The sequence below is a fragment of the Metarhizium robertsii genome, assembly GCF_000187425.2.
Source record: "Metarhizium robertsii ARSEF 23 chromosome Unknown MAA_Scf_5, whole genome shotgun sequence".
NCBI lineage: Eukaryota > Fungi > Ascomycota > Sordariomycetes > Hypocreales > Clavicipitaceae > Metarhizium > Metarhizium robertsii.
The window spans coordinates 1-25,448 of NW_011942193.1; the positions used below are offsets into that span (position 1 = coordinate 1).

The window sequence follows — 25,448 nt, forward strand, 5'->3', positions numbered from 1 at the left end:
TCCTTCGAATGAAGATTAGGGCGCCTATAAAGAAGCTTGTCTAAGAGAATGTCTGACCTTTTTGATGAGCCACATAAAACCTGATAAGAAGACTTCTTCTCAGCTATTTTCCGGCACGTAAGATTGGTCTGAAGCTAGCCACGACATGGTGAAACGGGTACCTGAGTCACAAGTCTGAGTACCGAGATAACGGCGCCTTGGCTCAAACCTAAAATCGTGCCGGGCAGAAACAACCGGGGCTGCAGAAGGTGTGGGTATGCGTGTGTGGTGCATCTGCGACTTCCGATTGGTTTCTCGCAGAGGGCTGTGACCTAGAGATCGACCATGGCTGCTTGTTCAGCCGAAGGCTGACTCTACGTGCCTTGAGGAACGAAAGGCTCTTCTGGACGCACCCCGACGCCAAAATTTCCTCCCCGCTAAATCCCTTATCTCCTATTGGTTAGAATTTCTCGCCCTCTTATTGGCTACTCTGCCTGCCTTGATATGTCTCTCCAAGTCCAGCCAGCCCCCTGCCTCTCCAATGCCTCTCCAACGGTCTTCTCGCTTCGCTCCATAACCTTGCCTGTGCAGCAGTTATCTCTTCAGGCACTCTGTTGCCTACCAAGCCTCTCTCCCGCACTTTAGACAATAACATGTCCAGTGTCCGACACCGCGATAGCTGCACGTACAGGCTGCACGAATCGCAATGCGAGGACACCACACACCCCCGTCAAACTTCGACGTCCGTGTGCCTCGCAGTCCCAGCAATATTTTGCCAGGTTCACACTGGCTCGTTCACTTATAACGCAAAGGGCCTTTTAGAACATCAACCTGATCCTCGGACTAAATATAATAGTATCCCCTCGTCGCCGCAGCGTACACCCTATCAGGTTATTTGATAGGACATTTAATGTCTTTCGCATCGCGCATCTACAGTTAGCGGCGAACCCTTCTTCACCTGGGATATTCACTTTCACTCCTATGTAGATCGTCTTCTCAACAGCAAACTCACCAAGCCGTACATGTCGAAAACGAAAGAAAATTCAGGAGACGGAACAATCTGGACTTTAGTCAGAAATACGGTGGCACTATTACGGAGATAAAATATTGTGATGTACTCTTGTCTGTCTTCTCTTCTTGTTTAACTTGAAGAATTGAGGTCTTTTATTTTTACTCCCCAACTACCTGAGCCAGCCTTCATATTTTGTGGTCACTGAGAATCTAACAACTTATCACCTCTCCTGTTTCTACATTAATCTATAAGTGCCTTAAAGAACGAAAGGTTCTTCTGCCCTACCCGCCGGCTACGTTCTAAGCCTTTTATTTTCCTATTAGCTATAATTTCTTAGCTTTTTATTAGTTAGTTACCTTTACTAGTACTTTATATTTAAATATTCTTACTAAGCTACTATTATACCTTTTTTATTATTCTTATACTTATTTCCTCTAGTCTGCCTTATACTGTAATTATTTCTTATAAAACCTGGTTGCCTATAAGATCTCTTTCCTGTACCTTCGAGATGAGCATGATGCTATCTAATAACCGGCACCGCGACAGCTGCGCGATTCACGACCACCGGCATCCCTGGTACGAACATGAAGACGCTCGGTACTGGTATTGCACTGTTATCCCCCTGAATCCGCTGCCTAACACGGCCGCTTCTTAGGCTAATACTTGGAACCCCGGCTAGGCCAAGAGCTAGGACGTTCTAGCCGCAGGTAAAAAAAAAAAAGCCGGAGTTGGGGTAGTTATTAGAGACCTACATGGCGCCTCGTTTTACAAGCTATTTGGCCTGACTGGAGAGCGCATGTGATACTAGCGACGGAAATTTGCTCGCTAAAGACAAGGTGATAAAGATGGCGATGCTAAGACTAGGCGGCCCTGCTATCGTGGACATGTACCGTACCAGTCCTTCCGTGGGTCACGAGTTTTAGACATGGTTAGGTATAGTACCATGCGCACTGTGCCCAAATGCGTTAGCCCAATTTGGGGATTTTGTGCTGCAAACTTTACGGATGCTGAAGAGCAGTTCCTGTTGCTCACAAACAGGAAGAAAATGCGGAAGACCACAAGGGCGCAAAACGCGAGTAATAATAGGATGCCAGAAGTCGCCTCGCTTAAACTAATAAAGTATACTTCTTCTGCCTGTTACTGCAGTAATCCTGTCCAATTAAATACGTAAAATATATTAGTATAACCCCGACTTATATATTATATAACGCGTTACTTGCATAGTAGTTTACAATTTTATAATAATTATATACATGTACTATTACTTACAATATTCTGGTGCCAAACACCAGACTCTAGTTGTCGCGACAAACCACCAAAATCCATTTCCGCTTCAAGAACTAAACTTTAGCGGGGCAGCCTCAATTGAGCTAAGATAAGCAGCCAGGCCCTAGTCTGTCACTGAAGCTGCCTAAACTTTATCCTAGGCATACATATGTACGCCCAATAATGTTAACTGGTTAGATCTGGAAGCTAAATTTACGGTCAAGCTGGTACCATATGTGCTGGCCTCAGTGGCAGCCATTATATGTACAATGTCTTCGTGCCACTACAGATTTAGGCCAGCGTATAAAATGCTAGTACAAACTTACTTGCTTTCAACATTGAAGTGAGTTATCAAAGTAGCTCTAGCTAGATGAACTTTATTAATTAGGCAAATCTAAGAATTTTCTCCATGAAGCCCACAATTTTTAACTCCTTTTCATCTAGACATAAATCGGCCCCATCTCTCGCTACGCGACGATTCTTGTATACTTCGAATCCTCTCTCTCTCTCTTCTCTACTCGTGCCATCTTCTCTATCCATGGCATCCGCACCTGTTCCGCAGCCGCAAGACGGCCCCCAGACATATGCAACTTGGCTCGACCTTCCACCTGAATTGCGGTTCGAAATTCTTAACTTGGTATCCCAGGGCGATGGAAATGATCGACTTGACTTTTACGGCGGCGAGAGGCCTGATCGACTTGCCTCGTACGCCACAGTCTGCTCTGAATGGCAATCTTTTTTTGAGAAGATGACTTTTCGTCATCTTTTGGTCGACGACACCGCTCTACAAGACTTTGCACGCATCATGAGCGGAAAGAACGCCCACAGAACTACTTACGTTCGTCATTTATTGTTTCTCATTGTGTTGCCAGGTTATTCTTGCCCGTCATGCCACAAACTCGAAAGTTGGTTTGACATTTATCGGTATGATCCATCTTCTGATATCCTCACTCTTACGATGCCATGCTAATAATGAATAGAAACAACAGAGTTTTCACTGCTGCAATGGAGATGCTACTTGGTATACTCTCGACTTGGGTACCTAGAGGCCGCTCTGGTGGCTTAACACTAGAGCTAGCCATTAAGTCTTCTAGTGACTCTAGACATTACTACGATGACATCACCACGCATCACGACTACCCTTTCCGAAGCTGGGACAATCTCGATGGAACAATCGAAATGACAATATTTCACAACCAAAAAAAAAGATACAATAGTATTGAAACTCGTCCACTGCATTATCGAGCTACCAGATTGACTTTAAGCAGACCGCAGGGTTTTCATCCAGTCGGGAGATACCTCGGGTCCCTCTTGCAATTCCAAGGACTCAAGAACAGCCATCTTCCAAGAGTAGAAAGTATCAACTCTCTACTCATAAGGCGTCAGTTCCAGCGACAGATGAGTCCGTTAGCACTTACCAAACTTATCCATGAGAGCTTGGTACATATTAACTCCTTGAGGCTAGAGAGATTCTGCAGGAGAACCAACGAAGAAGAAGAGAAATATCTCAAAGGTATGTGAGAAACGTGCCCAATAAAAGACTCCTTGGCTAACGTACGCAATTAGACTTTCGAGAACATGTACTTTTATCCTTGCCAGAAAGCCTTGAAAGTTTTCACTATTTTGCAGAAAATTTCAGAGGGTTCATGAGGCCAACTCCCGTACAGACCAGGCCATTATCTGTCATGGATCTACTATACAATCATGGGCACCGATTCAAGGAAGTTTCTGTTGTAGAGCCCTTGGGCACAGAGACTCGGCTTACAGAAATGCAATGTCCTTCTGCCAATGCTCTGACTACACCGCTATTGCCGGCGCAATGGCACAAGCTTGAGAGAGTCTGCTTTAGGTCGGATATACTGCGTCCTGATAATGACTTGGGCCTTATTAACCGCCTGCTTCTACTCACAGCTCAAGTTGCCGAAAACCTGCCGAATCTTGTCAGCTTAGAGATATTTAACACCAGTATTTGCCGTCTCTACAAATGCGATGTACCCTCTTGCCTCTTCCGCTACAGCGTTGAGCATTCAGACGCCATGTTATTCTGGGAAAGTTATTGGCAGCTACCCCTGGATACGAAAACCGCAGAGTTCAAATTCTGTCCTGAAGTTAAGTGCGCGTGGGAAAAGGTTGCGGTCGCGCATACCGGTCATGGCATCACTATTCTCATAAATGAGCCAAAGAGCACAGCGACGCCGGACGATAGTATATTCAGACAGCGCTATTGGTGGAAGGGTAAGCCCCGGCTCGCAGAGGTCTTTAAGCTCGACGCTATTCATCCTTTTACAAGAACCCTGATGAGTCTTGAGTGTCAGCGGAAGCTGTTGCAGCCTGATGTGTGACACATGCTGTCAGTCGAAGCCGATGTTGATTATTCTTGAGCGTGACGCCTCGGGAAGGATAGCGATTTGGAGTGTCTCGTGCATTATATGGCAGGAGGGTTACGGCGTGTCACAAGAATGTAAATAGCATTATTCCTGTGGAAAGAGGTCAATCGTCCCTGGCGAGAGGAATTTTGGCCCTGCCTGCTCAGACCTCATGGGACTAGATGGGAGAAGCACCAAATGCAGTTTTAGACAAAGAGCGGTTAATATACGACATGGGAAAAAATAACGCGCTCTATTGCTCCAACAAATTATGTGAAGGGGTCAAAAGAAAAGAATTTGGGATATAAATTTGACTTGCAAGTGTTGTCACAATGTTTTCACTCGGCATTTTGGATGAAGCGATTGTGTCGTAATGCCTGGCCGGCTACGATTGCCCAATGATTTTCCACACTACCAACCTAGGTTGGTATTATTATCGTGCAGACCAGGCTGGGGTTCATACGGGCACGATCAACCATGCTCGTGAACTTCTTGGTGGCGGCAGTGAACTCCTGCGAAAATTTGGCACGCCGGGCCTTGGTGGTCGCAGACTTCTTGACGGCTGGTTCCACGACGTGCCCACCGGCGCGAGCGATAAGCTCAACGTTTTTATATATTTATAGCTTTATATATTAGTAGTTTTAGGCCACGGCGTCTTCTCTGAAAGAGATCACCCCTGCTTCAAAGAGGATTCGATATCGTATTTCGGGAGGCGGACTAGGAGTTGCGCGTGGGAACGAGGCCGACCGAGGCTGGCGATCCCGCACCCCAGGGTCGAGGATTCGAGGAGGCCTAGGACGCCTGCAACGAATTGAAGCAGGCCTTGAGCTTGTTTTAATTGGTATGTCCATATGTTTCCTTGTTTCAACAGTCCATGTCTCGATGTCTCTAGCGGCGGCCGGTGAAATGTTCTTACTAGCTACTGGTAGCTCCCACATACAGCGTCAATTACCCAGCCCCAAAACGTAATAAACAGAGATTCTTACTAGAGGTTGTATTTCTCTCCTTCCTGGTTGACTATTTAAGCAACAGTCCCAAATGGCCTCAAATACTAGCTTTACTGTTGGGACAAGGAAGCTGCCTGGTAATGAGCTCCTTGTTCCTTTGGTTTGGTACTAACAATTGTCGCCAATTTCTTATCGCTTATATTCTCTTTCCTGTGCGCAACTCTATTGTCTGCTTCTTCGTAAATGGACGGTCTTTGGAGCTGGGTGGCTATCTTGTTTCTAAAGACAAAGATACCTGGATTGTCAGCAAAGAATCTGTCGATATCTTCGAGCGATCGGTTGGCTGTCTCTGGATAAAAGAAATAGGTAGTGGGAACAAAGGACGCGCAAATTACGGCCCAGATGATCCAGAATTTGTAACCCAGGTTTTCGATTCCCGGAGGCGTGATTTGAGCCACCATGTAATTCATTATCCAGTTAGTGGCCATGGCAAGACTCGCTCCTTGGGATCTGAATGCCAGGGCGTTTATTTCCGTTGGGTACAACCATGGCACGCCGAGAACGCCCGTGGCGAAACAGGCAAAAAAGACAAAGAAAAAACTAACAGCAAAAACACCCAACTTGAAAGAATCCCCTCTGCCGGTTTCCGAAAGTCCAAGAGCTATTGAAATGATGATCCAGCAGAGGGCACATCCAACCGCAGAGGTCATCATAACCTTGCGACGTCCGTAGCGCTCAACGACAAAATACGCGAGGAAGGAGAAAATAAGGTAATCAACAGAGCCGGCGGCAGCTAGGATTCTAGCCAGGAGCTCATCAAGACCGATTGAATGAATAAAGACATACTGCTTTCTCCTTAGTGCCTTATTTCCGGCGGTTTAGTCCTGATTTAACTCACTGTCATGTAATATGAGGTGACATTAATACCGCTAATCTGGTTCATAGCTTGCATCCATGCGCCAAGGATCATTCGACGAACGACGCCTGCAGGTCCCTTGCCAGTGAAGAGCTGCCACCACGTGTAGGTGACGGCATACTCGGTGTCCAGGATGCCCTTAATGATGGAGAATTGTGTTCTGACGGATGGTGAATCGGCAGTGGCATCGTCGCCTTGGAGAGCTGCGAGCACGTCATGGGCTTCGTCATACTTTCCCTTGCGAATTAATAGACGCGGGGAATCCGGCAGGAAGGGACATATAAGCATGATGAGCCCAGAAAAGACTATTTTCGAGGTCAGAATATCCTTGCCAAACAAAAGAAGACTTCGAACTACTTGCAGACTTGGAAGGCCAGTGGAAATCGCCATGATACGCTGCCCGGAGCGAACGAGAAGCCCAAGGTCAGCCAGTTTGACAAGCAAAAGCCGGCGATGCAGTTTGCCATTTGGATAATGACTAGTTTTCCACGGCTTCGCATTTTTGACGTCTCGGACTGCCACACGCCAGAAGTGGCAGTGTTCATGCCAGTACCCAAGCCAGCCACGACACGGCCAACATACATCTGGGCTGCACCCCAGGATGCAGCTTGGATGACGGCACCAATGGCAACAATGAGGCTGCCGAGTATAAGAGTCCTCGGTCTGCCGAGCTTGTCGCCAGAATACAAGGTGGACAATGCGCCAGCAAAACAGCCAAGGTTGTATACGGATGTCATGGTCCCTTGGTCTTGTGCTGAGGGGTTGCCCATGGTGTCGAGGAAATCTTGCGTGACTAGGACATTTCCGAACACTCCCTACACACAAGTGGTAAGTGGAGGCGTCATGTAGGGAGAAAGACCCGGGCTTACCTGATCGTATCCGTAGAAGACAAGAACGGTGCTTGCGGCTATAGAAATCCAAATTGTAAGAGCATCGCCAGAGCCGCCAAGGTATTTGGTGCTGCTGCCCTTGCTAGTTAACACCATGATGAGCGATAAGGGTTACTGAAATCTTCAAATTGAAGTCGGTGAGGGGTCGAGGACCGAGACAGTGTTTGGCCCAAGGTCGCATTCTTTGTGCAACCTTTGTCGCCCAACCATGCGACAACGAAACCACCCGAAGAGTGTAACGATTCAATGTTAGCGCAGTGCGATGCGTACATGGTCCCCAGGAAAGCATGCTAGACTAAGTGCGCCTCATTGTAGCAGTCCAATTGTCCAACTACCACACTCCGGTGCCGAGGTAAATGGGATGCTCGTGACCGATTCAAGTGCAAAGATTCGTCTTGCCGATACAACCTGAAATATCAGTGGGTAACTGTGCCAGCAGCGTGTTTAGAAAGACCAGACATCAATTGATGCCAGTTGATGGCATGGCTGGGTACCGAGTACACCGTTGACCTTCCACGAGCCATGCAAATGTCGCCGATCAAGTCGATTCCGGAACCCATACGGCACCAATGACCGAATTCCGAGATGTAACAAATATAGAGACTTTCTTCTAGAGCAAATGGTTGAAGGAATTTGCCGGGGGTAGTACCTTGTTGTAAATGAAAAATAAAGAAGACTACCACAATGCCCCGAAAGTGGTTAACCAAGGCCAAAATGGATGTTTTTTCCTCATATAAATGGGTTGGCATTTAACGAAAGTTACCAGTCCGAGAATTGCCTTTCCTCCTTGGGGACATCCACCGTCATCATCATTGGGGGAATGAATAGCCTATGGACTACCCAAGGCCAGACTAATAAGGAGGGATGCTAAGACTATCTGAGCCCTTATTTTTAAGGCCGACTAACCGTAATAATAGTAGTAGAAAGGTTAGTTGGAATGTAGATGATATAAAATAAGAACCACATGCTATTAGAATATATTACACGGGCCTGACCTTTATCGCTTCCAATTGGTTTGAATGCAAAAAAAAGGAGGCCTATAACTTTATGCCAAACCGCCATATTTCTCATAAGAAGCCAGTTATATATATAGCCTTTACTAGGAAGTAGCCGTGGGTCAAGAAGGTTAAAAAGAATCCGAAACGGTAAAAGTCAGGTCCGTGTAGTAGATGCCGTCGGAGAGTGTCACTAAGCGCGACTCGACTATCAGCTTATCATATTTCCCCAGCCAACCGCATATCGACGGATAGAAAAGGGTCTGGTAGTTAAATTATTTCCTTGTGTCTCTCAAGTCGGAAACCCTACACTGCGGTCACGAACGGACGTAACTTGTGGTTGTGCCTGTGAGACTTTCACCGCAGTTTGTTCTCTGGCAAATGCGGAGACGGTCCCTTTATCGTACCTTTTTCTTTTATTAGCATTTTGGCAGGGCAATTAATAGGGCCGCCCACGCCTCAAGGATCCCGCACTTTTACCACTTCTTGTTGGCCGATATCCTATTTATCCATGTAATACGCACCAGGATCCTGCCATATTTCCTCTACTAGCTCAACACGCGTGTAGCAATCCGGGCCAGTTACCCGACTTACTCGTGCCGCACTCGATCTAGTCAAAAAGGCCATTTATTACACAACTTCAACTATTTCCCCAACTTATTATATAGCTTCGAATACTTTAAAAGGCCGGGTTCCTCCCTACATGGTCTGGGTTCTGCAAGCGGGCTCGAAGCAATATACCCGGCCAACTAGCGATTGGGAATTTGTGAGTTGAGAACCAGCTCTTGTTATCTGTACGCTGGCTGGCCTCTACCTCGTTTGCTTGGTTGACCACTGCGTCTGCCAAAACCCGCTCAATATCCAATCTGGGGAGCGTCTTTTCGAGCTCAACAAACAAGTCATCGGCCCCAACGTCGGCTCGTACTACCATTGAAAAGTCCATCATGACACCATACCGAACCAATCGGGAGAATGGGTCAATTCTCTCCGCAATGCCGGGGCTGGTGTGAACAGCAATGGCGGTCCAAACCTTGCGGCTGTCTTGCTCCGAGATGCCGTGAGATTGGCAGTGATGCTGGGCGGCATCTGCGCCTTCCACCTCGAATCGCTGGGGTCCGTTGAAGTTGTCGCTGGTTCCCAGGTCATGGCAGACGCAGGCGACAAAGAGGAGAGGCAAATTGTCGGGTTGCGCCCATTCCGAGCCTTCCTTCTCGGCCAACCACTGGGCCGCGAAAAACACCCGGATCGAGTGATTGAAGACGGGCCGTTGCACCGTCTGCCATGCAAGGCCCAAGGCGCTCGAGCAGAGCGTCGTTTGGGGGATTCTAGCTAGCACCTCTGGCGGCAGGACAACCTCGGCCTTGTTCCTTTCCATGTTGGTGCTGTATGGGAGTTCTTCACGTGGGCGGGCTTGCCGGTCGCCTCTGCATACATGTACGTGGCCACCATCTCAGTTTTATCCCCCCAGTGCCCCCTCACCCCGGATTCGCGCCCTGTACGGAGTACCAGACATATGTACTCCGTAGCTGACTTGCTGACAGACGGGGCAACAGTGTGGGGATCGAGTCAAGCCTCCGTGGCGTTGGAGAGTTGAACAGCGATGGCGGCCATTTGTAATACAAACACCTGGCTGAGTATTAATATTTAGACACTGAAGTACCTAGGTATTTGGCGTATGGCTTCGTAATGAGAGTTGTTCTCAATATACACGACACATTACCTGGGCCAACTAACTGCCAGTAGATACCAGCGATTATCTTCACAGTAGAAACGAAATGCTGTCCTCTAATACGATACCGTGTTTCGGGTTCCTCGTCACGGCTTCGAGAAGTCGCCAGGGAACCTTCCAAGGCTTCTCCTGCAGGCTCTAGTGATGATCTACCTTGACAAAAACGCCACTTGTCAAGTCGCTAGTATTGCGTGATGAAATTGCCAAGATGGCTGCAGACCTCTCCGCCACAACCTGTCACTGGAACGCCTCGCCATTGGCACGCCATATTAAACGGCAATTTCCCTCTTGGCAGTGTCTCACATTTGGACTCGGAAACTTCCGAGACCTCCTTTTCGTTAAGCGATGGTTGCGACCGGCATCTTCCCAATCTTTCTGGGCGTCCAAGATCCATTGGTCTTGTTGACTCGGGAGTGCAAGGTGTAAATATCACCTCGGATACCTACCACTTGCTCATTTCCATGAATTTCTCTTTTTGATGCAAACATTCACATATTATGTACTGCGCTTGCCGAATATTTTCGGGCTCTTTACCCGTGTCCGAGAGGTGCTCCTAGATTACGTGAGAACAGCCAGTTTCCATTGATGAGGGGCGTTGCATGAGAAAAGAAATTCCGATGACGCGCCCTCTATGTGGGCCAATCTATCCTCATAATATTGCAACCGATGCCTGGAGGAATTGGTCCAAACTCAGAGCCCGCCCAGCAAGATTCCTAGACGCGGTTCCAGATCCTGCACGCCATTGCTCTCCGACAACGGCACAGTGTGACATGGCATGACATGACTGATACACACCGACGTCTAAGACCTTCTCATTTGATGCATCGAAACGAATTAGGTCTTGCCCGGCCAAAATTGCGTGCTTGCATGTCTGGGCATCATGCAGCGTTAGACTTGCAAGAATCGGGTGAGGTGACGTGATCGGCACCATCATCACGTCAACGGGGATCGTGCCTTGGTGTATCCACTAACAGTATTCAAGTGTAAACTGCAAGCTATTATGTTAGTGTTGACTTGGGACTTTCCAAATACCGTCAGCTGCATCACATTCCGGGGAGGATCTGATGGCTAAGCCATCTACTGCAGTAACCGTGCATAATTTCGCAATATCTGGCGTCAGGGAGATATAGCGGGGTTGGCCCCCAGAGCAGTCAAGTATATAAGGAACTCTGAGTCCGTTGTTCATGCTGTCCGAGGAGTTGCTTATCGAGCAAGACAGGAGACAAACATACTACGTACTCAGCATACAAACATGGCACCTTCCGCAATTACTACCACAGCCACCGAGGAGGCTAAGCCTCGCCCAACGTACAAACTTCACCTGGGACAGTATAAAGAAATTGACCCTTACAACGTGGACCGCGATGTCGAGACTGGAAAGAAGGGCGGTAACGGTGCCAAGGTATGAAGGTCTCTACTTGCCATCACGTACCGTGACATGACCTGTGTATCTCCTTTACAATATGTATACTAACAGAATTTCTTCGCAGTACCCTCACTACCTCCCTACCTGGAACAGGGAGCAGAAATGGGGCCCCCTAGAGCCTTTCCAACACTACGAGCACGGCAAGGACGCCGACACATCATACCCCAACCTCTTTCCTGAGGGAACCAAGGTCACACAACTCACGCCCACCATTGGCTCAGAAATCTCTGGTATCCAACTTTCTTCACTCAGCGACGCGGGCAAAGATGAGCTGGCTCACTACGTCGCCAAGCGCAAGGTTGTTGCCTTCAGAAACCAAGACTTTGCCGACCTGTCCATCCCAGACGCCTTGAAGTATGGCGAGTACTTTGGCCGTCACCACATCCACCCCACGTCTGGGGCCCCAGAGGGATATCCCGAGATTCACCTTGTGCACCGTGGCGAGGGTGACAAGGGAGCTGCTCAGTTCTTTGAAGCCCGAACCAGCTCCGTGGCCTGGCATTCGGACGTGTCGTATGAGAAGCAACCCCCCGGCACAACTTTCCTATATATCCTCAACAAGCCAGAGACGGGCGGCGACACCCTGTTTGTCGATGCCGTCCAGGCTTACAACCGTCTCAGCCCACTGTTCCAGGAGCGTCTGCATGGCCTGCGAGCCACCCACTCCGGCATTGAACAAGTCAACGCCGCCGCGGCCAGAAACAGCATCAAGCGACGGGAGCCCGTGGTCAACGACCACCCCATTGTGCGAACTCATCCTGCCACGGGTGAGAAGGCGCTCTACATCAACCCCCAGTGTAAGTCAACCTGGCAACCAAGGCAGCTGCCGCCCCTGAAACACCAGCTAACAGACACACCCATAGTCACACGGGAGATTCTAGGCCTGAAGAGGGAAGAATCGGATGCCATTCTCAAGTTCCTATATGACCACTTGGCATATGGTGCCGACTTTCAGGCTAGAGTGAAGTGGGAGGAGGGCACCGTCGTCATTTGGGACAACAGAGTTACCCAGCACACGGCCCTTGTAGACTGGGAGGACGGCCAGAGACGTCACCTGGCTCGCATTACGCCCCAGGCCGAGGTGCCTTATGAGACTCCCTTTGAGGCGCGCAAGTAGATGTGTCGCCTGAAAAAGCAAACTAGAATGAGACATGAAGGCATAATTTGATAGCATATAATACTTGGAAGCAATGAAATCCCTTGGAACTCTTAATATAATATACGGTTCTGACTTGACAAAATGTGGTGCATGCTCCATGACTGGACGTGAGATGGACTGGGCAGATTGAGTTTCCGATTATTCACGTTTATTTAATACTAGCTATTAAGTATTCTAAGGTATTAGGATCAGGTAAAAGGCCTTAAAATTTATTAGCCGCTTCAAGCAGAGTATTTCGAATACGTAGTTTGACTGTCCAGTTCCCTTGAAGTAACAGCAACAGACACCAATAACCCGATCAACGAGTCTTGTATCCCCGTTCTTGATGCCGTACTTCAAGCTCTAGTAGACAATGATTTGCTGTGCATATCGAGAATGGCTGAGAAGCTCCTTTTTGACTGCGTTATTAGCGTATTTGTCCTTGGGTGGTCGGCCGGCTTCCGGCCAAAAAGCCGATTTTCGAATATCATCCACCAGTTCCATGAACCTCTGAACCATATATTTTGAATTGACATGTCCAGTTGGAACTGATGCTTGTAGATACTCTCGAGGGCGTTGTAGGAGCCATCCAGATTACATTGGTTAAAGAGACTGAGCGTCTTGATGTCCGTTTTTCGAAGGCTCTTTTATCCGACACGTCCTCGAATCTCACCCAAGTCTCTATCATGCCTGTTACAAACACTCTTGAGACTAACCACAGGTTAAGGATAGCTTGGACAGAATAAAACACTCACAATTTCTGACAGAGTGGAATAATACGGAAATTCTTATTGTAGTACTGCTACCAGAGATAATAATGGCATTTGCCTTGAATAAGTAACCTGACTTTGGGAATGCTAGTTGAGCGTCCATAGCTCAAATACTCAAGCCCGATGAACCAACAAGCACATCTTAAGCATAGAATAGTGTGCTCCTTGTCCGCTCTCTTAGTTGGCGGATTCTAGTATCCTTTCCAATTACAACCACGGTACTATCTTTGTACCACCTTTGCCTCACCTCTCACTGTCGCATACGTCAGAGTCGTTGGGGATTGATTGAAAAACATGGCACTCTGATGCTCCTCCGTCGTTGGGTCGCTCGTGCCAGCCCTCAGGGCTTGTCCCATTACAGGCATAGAAGTCTTCAGAGCCCCAATCAGACGAAACAACAATTTCGCTTTCCAGGCACGAATTTCCCACCCGCTGATATAAGCGACCTCCATAGGTACAATCGGTGGGACAAATGTATGTTGTGTTTGAGATTTTGACGGGTTTAATATCGCTGCCAAGCATCGCGTTAACACCCGCGGCGGCACTTAGCAAAAAGGATAAGGCGAGCATGGTAGTAGCGTGATAACGGTGATAAAGGTAATAGTCATGTAGGAACTGTAGGGAATCAAGGTTTGAAGAGTGTAAGTTTGAAAAGCTTCTAGCTTCTTGATCGAGGTGCTACTTACAGAGCTATATATAAAAAAGGATAAATGCCAAGTAAGAGATTAAGCCGAATAGAAAGCCTTGGCAATAACTGCAGTTCATGCTATAGATAAGGCATTAATGCGTGGGGGTAAATCTGCCCAGGAAAAGCAAATAGCGGTACGCCTGTTTCAATCCATGTCGACTCAGGTGCTGATAATATCGCACATGGATTGATTAGCCGAGTTACAGGGCCATTAAACTTCCCGAACCTTAAAACTTGATCTTCCCCACCTCGCCCCAGGTTCAAAACTACGCCGATGAATTACACTTTTATACCGACGATAAAATTCTCCCTTACATGACTCAGGATCCGTCGCTCCTTTTATGCAGCCCATAATTATAGCGTCAATGTTCAGCAGAATCTGACACTGCAAGCTGTCATGCAACAGGCAAAAGGTAACGAATAGTTTCGGGCCCTTGCAGAAGCGCCACGTCGAGAAGACTTGCCCCTTGCAGTTACCCAAAGCGCGGCGGACTGGTAGCGAGGCTGGAATAGCAGCCCAACCCAAACGGACGGCCTGCTCTGGTCTGTCCGTCTGATGAAAATCGCCAGTCTGTCGGACTGCCGTCTCGCAGACCATCTCTGTCAGATAGTCTATCTGCTGGCTGCACCGGTGTTGGGTCAAAATATTCACACCCAAAACTCCAGGCACCTCTTCGCTTCTTAATCTCGCCTATGGTAATTTCGGTCCTCAGGCTTCAACTACAACTTGCCCCGGTCTTCTGACCCAGCTATATTCCCGCTCGTACGGGCAGGGGCGTGAATGCTTCGGGCGGGTGGGAGCAGTTTCCTAGCATTGAGTCATTGACAATTGGCCCTTGGTTACATTCCAACCCTTGCAAGTTGAGCTATGAGTGGCCTGACAATGAGGTTTGGGCGGATTGTAGATGGAGGCCTTTGGTTATATTGATAATAGTTGTCTTCGTTTTAATTAAAGTTTGTTAACTATATTACCAGGGGGGTTTATAGCAGTAACTCTTGTAATAGTAACATATTTTAAGAGATTTTATAAAATTCTTCTCTCTCCTCAACTCTGGAAACCAGAGAAATGTATAGTTTCAAAATATTGCCATGCTAAGGCAGCAGTACAACGACTCCCATTGCTGCTTCCTACTCTATTGGCAATAGCACGTGCGTGTTTTTATCTGTTGTGGCGAAGAGAACACGTGTAGGCGTGCTGAAATCTCTCTAGCAGCTCGAATATTAGCTTATAATAGAAGCCGTTTTTATCCCACAGAACCGAATCATGTCTTAGTTGCTGTAGCCGATACCTCCACCGTGACTTGTTATACGGCAGCACACATAATATTCCGGCGAGGAGATTGCAAATTGAGAACCCTGTCCGACAGATACACAGCTCCTTGGCATTCGACACGGCTGGGTGGGATAGCCGGATGCTTCTCAAAGGGTGCATGTCACATGTCTGTTAGCCAAGCCAGTCTACTTATTCAACCAATATTCGATGCCTAAATTAGCTATTTCGCTTAAATCCAATATGAAATATGCATAGATCTAATATCAGGACAGGGACATAGTTGAAAGATTATGGTTCATTGTATTGGTAAGCGTCTTGTACAAGTCAATCAATATCTAAATATATATATAGCTACAAGAATAAATACAGCAAGCTGCCCATCTAAATCACTGTATTCTCATCTATCTAGAGTCAGTACTGGCCTGTGCTACCTTTCATATATCTCTTTCCCAAGCCCATAAGCCCCCATATTTTTGCAATGATACGCAAGGCTTTGATTACACTGGCCGTCACGCTTACTGCTGTTTCGGCAGCGGCGGTCGCTATTGACAAGAGGATTATTGGCGGAGAAGAGGCCAAGGGCGGCGATTTTCCATTTATCGTTAGCATTGGTAGTTCTGCTGAGGGATTATCGAGTCATATATGCGGTGGTGCTCTGTTAGACAACACTACGGTTCTTACCGCCGCCCGTTGCCTTAGAGATGCCTACTACGTGAGGGCAGGAACAAAGGTAGGTCTGCTCTGACTTTTATTCGTCAACCTACTTTAGCTACTAGGGTGAGTAGTGCTTCGGCATAGCTAACAGAACATGAGCAGGATATGAGCAAGAGCGCAGTTGTTGGAAAGCTTGATTTCGTCGTGGCGCACCCTGATTACAAACGAGGTCCACCAAGAAGAGGTCACTTTCCTTCTGCTGTTAATGACATTGCAATATTGAAGTTGTCGACTCCAATTCAGCAGAGCGAGAGCAACAAGATTCAATATGCAACGCTACCCGAAGACGACTCGGACCCCCTGGTCAACTCCATCGCAGTAACTGCAGGCTGGTAAGTGCCTATAAGCTTCATGTTGGCACTGTCGGACAGGACGCTAACAATTAGGCAAGGGGTGAGCAAGTAAGCTTAGAACGCGGCGTTTACCAAGACGACAAACTCCAGAAGATTGAGATTCCTGTTCGCCCACTTGAGGACTGTTCAGATGTTACTCCAGATGCAGCTAATAGAGACACCAAAATATGCGCTGGCGGAGACGGCAAGAATGTATTCAGATTTGATAGCGGCGGTCCTCTTATTGACCAGGATGGACGGTTAATTGGTGTCGCGTTGGCGGGGAGCTTCGACATGCAAAATCCGTCGATATATACTAAGGTTGGCAGCTATATGCCTTTCATCAAGCAATATCTTGGGCCGGTTTCTAATCCGGATCCTACTGCTCGGCCTATAACTGAGGCAAGGGAAGAGGAGCTCCGGCCGGGTATCTCGTTGAGAGAGGAGATTCAGAAACACTGTGAAAAGTTTCCAGAGAATATCTTGGACTGCATCTCTGCCGCAGGGGATTGCAAAGGGCTAAGAAAACCCGACGGGGATATGGTTGAGGTTTTCCAATGCATTGATAAGAAACTAGATGATACACTGCAATGACCTAACCTCGAGCCCGACAATGGACCTCTCAGTTACACAGATTAAACACATGACCGGGCAAGGGTCCTAGGCACAAACGTTCCCTTCATGTATATATAGTGGTTACTCATCCCTTTCCCCTCTAGGAAAACCAAGGACCTCTGACACCCTTTGAGATTATCATTGAATTGAGTCTTGTACTCCAAGCCTTAGGTCTACTTTCACTTTCACATGATATCGTATTTTGACGCGTACACCTCTTCGTCCGCCACTTAATAGAAACTAAATATTGCTCTGCCTGCGACCACACACGTATACTCTCTTGCTTCCTTAAGAATACCTCGGCTAATACGAGTAGTAAATTCTTTGCTACCTGCATTCCTTGCCGACGCAAGCTAAGAAGAGGAAAGCTTCGCGGATAAAAGACGTGTGGAACCATCGACAACGGCCCGGGCTATAGAACCGTCAAGACCACCGCTTCTGAATCGGGTCCATCCTCGGCCTATCCTACCAATCCAGCGTCTTATCCGGTCTCAGCCTGGATGACCGCACGCGGCGGACTTTTGTTTGGGATAGGGCTCAGAAGAACCCGCACATCGTCGCTCACTACTTGGCCATTCGTCTACGGACATTTACGGATCACGTTCTACGCCCGCTTCTTGGCTTCACGGACTCCTGGGTACGGTTTGAGTGGCAGGCGCGGGAGATTAACCCACCTGTTGCTTCTTCTTCCCTCGACCACTGTTTAAGGATCCAGTCGTGACAAAGAGATCAATCACAAGTCATGGCTGTTTGGCTGTTTTCGCCCGCTCAAAATCAGGGAACCCTTAATGAGCATGGACCTGCTATTACGATGGGCTGGGTGGCTAATACCAATATCCAGGCACCCATGACCGTACGTGCGGTGTTTTCATGCGTGGGCAAGTGCATCTCGAAGCCCGAAACGTCTTGTGAAGAGCTTATTTTGAATGCTCCGCTCCCCAGTCAGCTCCTTTTAAATGTGGATGGTATTGCCGGGTCCGGCAAGACCTTGACGCTTCCGAAAATTTGTGTATGGATTTAAGAGCTTGCTGCCGAGGCCGGAAAGGTAGAACCTGGTCTTCTGAGCGGTTCCTGTAGGTATTGCGGTAGTTAATATTATTAGCAAGACCCTTTACCGTCTCTTACTATTCTGGTTAAGGAGAAGAAATCGGATTTGTCAGTTGCTACTTTATAGTCCTTGCAGGCCCTTTTTCAAGACTGTCGGTTCTTGATCATTGATATTCAGATACTGGCTTTGATCGACGATAGGTTATTCTACCTGCCGGTTCGCACCTGTCCTTCAGCGGTGTAAATGTGCTATTTACCGGTCGGAGGGAAGCCTCTCTACCGATGAAAGCCTTCCCACGTCTACGCGATCAAAGGCCACCCGCGATGGTACGATTCGCCTAATCCAGGTGATGCGGCAGCAAGGGGAGGACGATATTTGCTTTAAGTGAGTGCCGGGTATCTGAGTTGTCTAAAGAGAGCTGGCAACTCTTATGCCCCCATTCAAACCCAGCCTCCAGAACACTCGCTGCCGACGTTGGTTAATTGAACAAATAGTACCAATACAGCGCCGTCTCACCCGCATTCTCCGTGCCTCTGTACAAAAACTCATCGTACCCCCCAAAGACGGCGCCACAGTCCGCACAAAACCGACAGGCGGCGTATTCGTGCGTTGCAGTTAGTTGAATGACTCACGGGTGGAGAGGGATGCCAAGTGAGCGTACGGTCGGGAGACTTTGAAGGAGACGGTGAATGAAAAGGTGCGGCTCGCGAGGTCGGCATTTTTTAGACTCTCTGTCGTCAAGACTAGGATTTTTGACATGGACAAAGCCGACCGCGAGAGCACTACGCGGTAGCTATTAATAGTGTGAGATGCGATCGGAAACTCTTTTGCCGACCTCGGCCCCTGGCACGGTAGAGAGTCGGAGAAACCATGCATCACCAAAAGTCAAGACGGCAACCCAGAAAGTAGCTATAAAAACTGTCAAAAAGGCCCAGGTCATTCTCTAAGCCTGCAAAGTACAGCCGGACCGCGCTGGCCAGCATGTCTCAAAACAGCCGAGGCAATTCCAATCCACAAATGCCCAGCCATGAAGAAATTGAGCCGTCGATTTCCTCGGCATTGATAGGGCGCGCTTTACATGTCGACCTTTTTATTCTCTCCCGGGTTTATGTGCCGCAAGCCCCATCGTTGCCGACGAACCAAGTTTGGCGCTTACAGCCACCCGACAGAACCAGTCGTCTTGGCCAGAAAACATGTTGTCGACGCGGGTTGCTGCTGTTCGCCCCTTAAGATCAGCTCAACATTTCCATTGGCGCCTTGCTGAGCAGCCGCGATACACGTACGGCTCCATGACAATGTCGACCTTTTTCCGCCAAGTTGAGCACACCATCAGCGGCTCCCACACAAGAGATTATCTCGGCGCAACGGCCAATGGAGACGACCATGTTCCCAAACTGGCCGTCAAGCAGTACATCCCACTCAGCAACCCGCGCCCGCAACCCGGCGATGTGACCATTATTGGCGCGCACGCCAACGGCTTCCCCAAGGTATCCCCGTTGCCAGCTTTAGACCAAAATTTGCAAGAGCTGACTTTCGTCAGGAATTGTACGAACCTCTTTGGGACGATGTGTACGATCGGCTGTTGAGGAAGAATATCCGCATCAGGTCAGTCTGGATCGCGGATATATGGAACCAAGGCCAGTCCGGGGTGCTCAATGAGAAGATGCTTGGCAACGACCGTTCGTACAAACCAACTAAAATTGAACCCCCCGTGCGGACCATCTCGAGTACTGTCTGACTCACGCTTTTCCAGCGTCTTGGTTCGACCACGCAAGAGACTTGATGAACCTGATCAACTCGAAGCAAGACGACATCCGGCACCCCATCGTCGGCATCGGCCACAGCATGGGCGGCACACAACTGTAAGGGGGGAACTGCCCACACAAATCCCACACAAAATGAAGAGGTTGTTGACAAGAAACATGGTCAATAGGTGTCTTCTCTCGCTGATGCACCCGCGGCTCCTCGACTCGCTGGTCCTCATCGACCCCGTCATCCAGATGCAAAACGGCGGCGTCACACCAGCCATGCTGTCCACACGTCGCCGCGACGCCTGGCCATCCACGCAGGAAGCAGCGTCCAAGTTCAAGGAAACGAAATTCTACCAAGCTTGGGATCCGCGCGTCCTGGACCGCTGGGTCGAGTACGGCCTTCGCCGGGGGCCCACGGAGCTCTACCCAGACGCCGACGGCGAGCAGGCGACGCTGACTACCACCAAGCACCAGGAGCTATTCACATTTCTGCGGCCAACGTACCGCTCCGAGTCGGCAGACGCCATTGTCGACTGGGACCCTTTGATGGGGCGGGAATTCCCGGGATACCCGTTTTACCGACCCGAGCCGGTCCACGCCTTCCAGAGGTTACCGGAGCTGCGCCCTAGCACCTTGTACATATTTGGGAACAAGTCTGAAATGTCACAGCCGGACCGGCGACAGGAGAAGGTGGCGAGGACAGGCACCGGGGTCGGGGGTAGTGGCGGCGCCGGGGCCGGTCGCGTGAGGCAGGCCATCCTCGACTGCGGGCATCTGGTGGCCATGGAAAAGGTTGCCGAGTCGGCGGATGCAATTGCCGACTTTCTCGAGCAAGATTTGGCGAGGCAGGCTGACGAGAGAAGGCAGTTTGAGCGCCGGTGGAAAGAAAAGACGAGGAGAGAGCAATTTACCGTCGATGAAAGGTGGGCGAAGGAGGTGAAGCCATCGTCACTGGATGGTCGTGATACAAAGCTTTGAGGTGACGTCTTTCCGAGCGGGTTACGTATCATGGGAAAACATATAGACATGCTTGAGCCTTGGATGATGACTTGTAGCTGGTCGTTTGCGGCGTACCACCTGCCTTTCATTCCAAGTCTTGAGCAGAAAGGCTTGGCATTGGCTGTCTATTTCTACAGTATTATATATCACAGTAGAAGAAGTCAAAACTTGGTTAGTTAAAATACCCGGCTATCACTCTTTATATTATAATGTATTAGTGTATACTTCTTTGTGAATAAATATATTCCACCCAGATTGTAGAAACTCGGCAAGACGGTATTGGTACCGCTACGCGGAAACAAAGATCCATTCACACATGAGGAGTCAAACAACAGTAAGTTAGTTGACAGCCTTCCGCTAGAATGAACGCTCCATCTATTTACACGACCAAAATTTCCAGTTGCCTTGCGAATGTGGAACTGTTAATATTAGCAACCACTTAAAACATCCCTCGCCACATACAATGCTTCGCGAAAACGGATGGTCAAAAAACAACAAGAAAAACAACATCTTTATTCATGTGTCAAATTACGCACGAGAATCATCTTCAGTCTTGGTCTCACTTCCAGAGTCTTTGGCGAGCGTCTGGTCATTGTTGAGCTTCGGGTTGCGGAGCAAGAGCCCAAAAACGATGAGGGGAACGCAGAGACAGATGCCGGTAATTGTGAGCAGCTTCTGGATATATTGGTATGAACTGATGATTGCTGTGCGCTCAGGGGTGCCAACTGGATACAACGGTGCAACGGTCAAGGGCGAGTTGTAAGCCAGAGGGCCCAGGGTGGCATTGATAGGGTTCAGGTTTTCATTGAGTTTCTCGGGTAGGAGCTGAGTCCACATGGCTCCCGAGACAGTGTTTCCAAGTGCAGAGCCAATGTTGTAAGTCGCAAGATAGATACCTGTCATGACGGCCAAATGCTCGTGTCTTAGATTGACCTGCAATGAGGCCTGAGTGGTGTAGGGGAACAAGCCGCCCGCGACGCCGAGAACCACTTGAGCACCGATGACACCAGCCCGGGCCGATCCGTTTGCAGAGCCGCGGAAGTGAATCAAGAGTCCAAACGCGACCATGTACAGCATTGTGCCAATGACAACAAAGATTTTAAGTCGGCGGACTCTGTACACAACCAAGCCCAGAAGGGGGCCGACGATGACGCTGGTAAAGCTGTAGAGCGAGGTCACGCGGGTGGCGGTGTTTTGGGAAAAGTCAAAGGCAACAATCAGGACGGTCCACAGGAAATCAGACTGCATGGTGAAGGCGAAATTGAGGAAGACGGCGATTCCCATGGGAGCCCAGACAGAACGGTCCTTCATGTTGGCAAACGGAACAAGCGGGTGCGGCGCCCTGAGCTCCCAATAGACAAAGGCAGGAATACACACGACGCCGACGACAATGGGCGCAATGATGTGAGCCGACTTCCACTGGGAGCTCTCTCCGCCCGCAAGCGTGAGCGGAACAAGCACGAGCTCAAGAACGGCAACAATGAGAATGATGCCAATGACATCTAGAAGCCAGAACAGCTCGAGGGCAAGATTTTTGAAACCGAGCTGCTTAAATGACGACGTGTAGTTCTCCAGCAGGCCTTGGCGCTTGGCACGGCGAGAAACAACAAGCAAGCTGAGAATCAGGGGCAAGGAACACACGGGGAAGATGATGGCCCACATGCCGATGCCCCATTCCCAGGTGCTGTTTTGCAGCACGAGCTCGGAAATGTTACCGCTCACCCAGGTGTTGATGATGAAGGGCAGGGCGGGGACGTAGCTGAAGAAGAGACGCGCGCGGGTCGAGGTTATATCAGCAATGATGACTTCGACGAGCAGAATAATCATGGTGTAGCCAATCTGGTACAAAACACTGCCGCCCGCAAAGGTGTCGACATTGTGGGAGGCGGCCTCGATGACGGTGCCGAGGACGTAGAAGAAGACGGACAAGCAAATGAGCTCGATGCGGCCAAAGACGTCGGCAATCTTGGCGGCCGTGGGCTGGGCGCCCACCGAGACGACAGACCGGATGACATTGATGGTGGATGCGAGAGAATGCTTGCCAAACGAGTTGGTGGCCGAGGGCTGGTAGGCGTAGCGGAGGGTGCCGTCGAGGCCGTAGGCGTATGCGACGAGGAAGACGCCCAAGAAGATGAAGACTCTGTCGCGGTTGGTGGTGACGGAGGAGATGGCCTCGACACGCGCGACGCCCGGGGATGTGATGTCCTTGACGGCGTCGGCAGCGGTGGCTGGTGATGTGTGATGTTGGCCAACGCTGGCCACGAAGCTTGGGGGATCGGCAGCCTTTTCCGAGGCACGCTGGCTGCCCATTTGGTCCATGTCGATTCTCCGTGAGTCAGTCAATCGAAAGGTCACGGCAGCAGCGAAGAATGGGGCCTGTGGCGGTTGGATGATGTGCCGGCGCAAGTTGAGGCAGATGAAATGAAGCCGAAGAAGAAATACAAAGACCAGTAAGACGCAGCACCCAAGCTACCAGACTGTGTGCGGCAGAATATACCTTCAATGTTGTGAAGGTACCAGACATCAATTGTATTTACCCACCGCCAAGTATACGCTAATACACTTTGGCTGCCTGATCTGGTGAAATTCTTTTCGCCTCTCCCACTTGACTGTAGTTGGTGGGTGTCAAAAATAATGGCTGGGAACAGCTGCAACGCTAGTGCTAGCAAACCAGTCTAGGCGCACATTCGCAATGTCCTGTTGTGGGAAATGTCTCGGGTGTTGACGAATATTCAATGATGATCTCAGGCGGTCTGGTGGGAGTAGGCGGGCTTGGCAGGTCCCATCAAATGTCTCACCCCGGAAGCGGAAGCGGCAAGGAATATTGATGATGGAATAAAGGAAGGAGCGGCCAATACAGCAGCCCTCGACGAGGCGTTCATGCCCTTATATCCTTACATGTATTTCCGTCCGGTGGGCTGGGCAGCCATGTGTGCCCTTGGATTAATACATGCAAATCTTGCAGGATGCATGTCCATCCCCCACGGTCAAAAGAGAAAACGAAACGAGCTGAGCGTGAACACTACAACAAGACCCCCATGTCCCTGCCATGCTCAACACCGAAAAGTGGCCGGGCTGGTTTCGTTGGATGGTAGCTCACCATGTCCCCACGACCTCGCGACCCGGGCGATGTGCCGGGCGAAATGCTCCTGTTCCTTTTCTCTTCTTACTCTACTTCCGTTGCCTGTTCCTCCTTCATTTGCCGTCTCAACAAGGGACCCATTCTGTAGTCCGCACTTGGCTTTATCAAATCCTCTTCCTCCATCTCGTCGCATCGGCTTTTCCTCTTCTTCCTCAATATATTCCCACCCTTGGAAAAGAAGAGAAGAAAAAAACCGGACCGATGCCCTGTGGAGCCGTTTATCAGATGGATCTGATTACTTTTATTGGCTCCTGGACGCCGCCAAGGACAGAGCCAAACAGCCGCACCCGGCCCAACGTCGAATTAAGCTTGAGAACAACCCTCCGCGGTGCAGGAGCTGGTGCGCGGCACGCAGGGACGTCGGAATTGGCGCTCTCAATCCCTGGACCCAAAGGTCCGACGCATGAGTATTCGGCATGGCCGGCGGAGAGGAGCAACTACCACGACTTGTCCCAATAAAGCAATCGTAACCGGCATCAACGAACTGCTGACATGCTTCAACTTTGACTTTCCGAATGAACGAGCAATGCAAGTGGTAAAGAAAGGAAAAACCCTTTGTACAGGCCACGCACTTCCGTCCATCCACTCCGATTTATCGCCGCGCCTGACTCGTCCCAATAGTTTTTCAGGTTGCTATTTCCCGTCAAAACCTCTTCCACGGTGGACATGTCCCCATTTAATTGCATCATCCTGTTCTAGATGAACCGCGCTTCCATGGAGACGCTCAGCTTTCGTGTAATAAACACATAAGTTTGGGTCCCGATTATATCGTTCCGAGGATCGACTTATCAATCATCAACAAACCCAAAGGCACCATAGATGCCTGAAACAAACTTACCTCACTATAGATCAACACTAGTAGTCATCATGGAGCTTTCCAACTTTTCATGTTTACCAGTCGCTTATCGGCTTGGCACTGCCTCCTCTGGCCTGTCACTAGCGCCATGCTTCTCATGCTCATGCACAATGCGCGTCATACCTGATCCTCGGGGTTTGCCAAGGGGGACGGCAACGTGGGAATTCGCCTCGAGTGAAACTTGACCCTGATGATTGACACTCTCTCCCGTCGAGCCCACAAACCTGACTTCATGAAGCAACGTCGCTGGCATCGTCGTCGGCTGTATAGGGTGGCCACCATTGATTGCGATTCTTAGTCACCCAACAAACGCGACGCGCCACGCGGCTTCAACTGCGTCATTCGATTGATTGGATATCGCACCCAGTGATGCGGCTGTTTATTGCATTTTGCCTCGTATTGGTACTTCTTGCTACATTATCCATCGTGTGTACATCAATCTTTCGATTTCGAGCTTGGTGGCCGAAAACAAGGGGACATACTCTTGAACGGACGCCTAAAACTAGATGCAGGGCTTGTACCTCTCGACTCTATAAAAAGGCTTCTCCATGGCGCACAAGCTTGGATTTTCGTCCGTGGCGCCTAATCCGGCCTCT

The 25,448-nt window shown here is 49.3% G+C and overlaps 7 protein-coding genes across 7 annotated transcripts; 4 read left to right on the forward strand and 3 right to left on the reverse strand.

The window, feature by feature from the left end:
• Window positions 1-2,795: 2,795 nt before the first annotated feature.
• Window positions 2,796-4,599, forward strand: MAA_11182 (flavoprotein; the record flags this gene model as incomplete). Its single annotated transcript, XM_011413162.1, has 3 exons — window positions 2,796-3,181; window positions 3,238-3,770; window positions 3,824-4,599. The coding sequence occupies 3 exons, from the start codon at window positions 2,796-2,798 to the stop codon at window positions 4,597-4,599; spliced, it is 1,695 nt and encodes a 564-aa protein (XP_011411464.1).
• A 1,081-nt stretch (window positions 4,600-5,680) lies between these two features.
• MAA_09590 (MFS transporter, SP family, sugar:H+ symporter) lies at window positions 5,681-7,472 on the reverse strand (the record flags this gene model as incomplete). The annotated part of the gene is made up of 4 exons (XM_007827588.2): window positions 5,681-6,415; window positions 6,469-6,813; window positions 6,852-7,301; window positions 7,356-7,472. The coding sequence occupies 4 exons, from the start codon at window positions 7,470-7,472 to the stop codon at window positions 5,681-5,683; spliced, it is 1,647 nt and encodes a 548-aa protein (XP_007825779.2).
• A 1,578-nt stretch (window positions 7,473-9,050) lies between these two features.
• On the reverse strand, window positions 9,051-9,746 carry MAA_09589 (metal-dependent phosphohydrolase HD sub domain-containing protein; the record flags this gene model as incomplete). The annotated part of the gene is made up of 1 exon (XM_007827587.1): window positions 9,051-9,746. The coding sequence occupies one exon, from the start codon at window positions 9,744-9,746 to the stop codon at window positions 9,051-9,053; it is 696 nt and encodes a 231-aa protein (XP_007825778.1).
• Window positions 9,747-11,352: 1,606 nt separating this feature from the next.
• On the forward strand, window positions 11,353-12,643 carry MAA_09588 (TfdA family Taurine catabolism dioxygenase TauD; the record flags this gene model as incomplete). Its single annotated transcript, XM_007827586.2, has 3 exons — window positions 11,353-11,502; window positions 11,591-12,323; window positions 12,378-12,643. 3 exons carry the CDS (start codon window positions 11,353-11,355, stop codon window positions 12,641-12,643), a joined length of 1,149 nt encoding a protein of 382 aa, XP_007825777.2.
• A 3,230-nt stretch (window positions 12,644-15,873) lies between these two features.
• Window positions 15,874-17,035, forward strand: MAA_09587 (Peptidase cysteine/serine, trypsin-like protein; the record flags this gene model as incomplete). The annotated part of the gene is made up of 3 exons (XM_007827585.2): window positions 15,874-16,125; window positions 16,212-16,441; window positions 16,501-17,035. The coding sequence occupies 3 exons, from the start codon at window positions 15,874-15,876 to the stop codon at window positions 17,033-17,035; spliced, it is 1,017 nt and encodes a 338-aa protein (XP_007825776.2).
• Window positions 17,036-19,297: 2,262 nt separating this feature from the next.
• MAA_09586 (toxin biosynthesis protein) lies at window positions 19,298-20,833 on the forward strand (the record flags this gene model as incomplete). The annotated part of the gene is made up of 4 exons (XM_007827584.1): window positions 19,298-19,591; window positions 19,645-19,783; window positions 19,858-19,966; window positions 20,038-20,833. 4 exons carry the CDS (start codon window positions 19,298-19,300, stop codon window positions 20,831-20,833), a joined length of 1,338 nt encoding a protein of 445 aa, XP_007825775.1.
• A 549-nt stretch (window positions 20,834-21,382) lies between these two features.
• MAA_09585 (ferrioxamine B transporter) lies at window positions 21,383-23,173 on the reverse strand (the record flags this gene model as incomplete). Its single annotated transcript, XM_007827583.1, has 1 exon — window positions 21,383-23,173. One exon carries the CDS (start codon window positions 23,171-23,173, stop codon window positions 21,383-21,385), a length of 1,791 nt encoding a protein of 596 aa, XP_007825774.1.
• Between the last annotated feature and the right edge of the window lie 2,275 nt (window positions 23,174-25,448).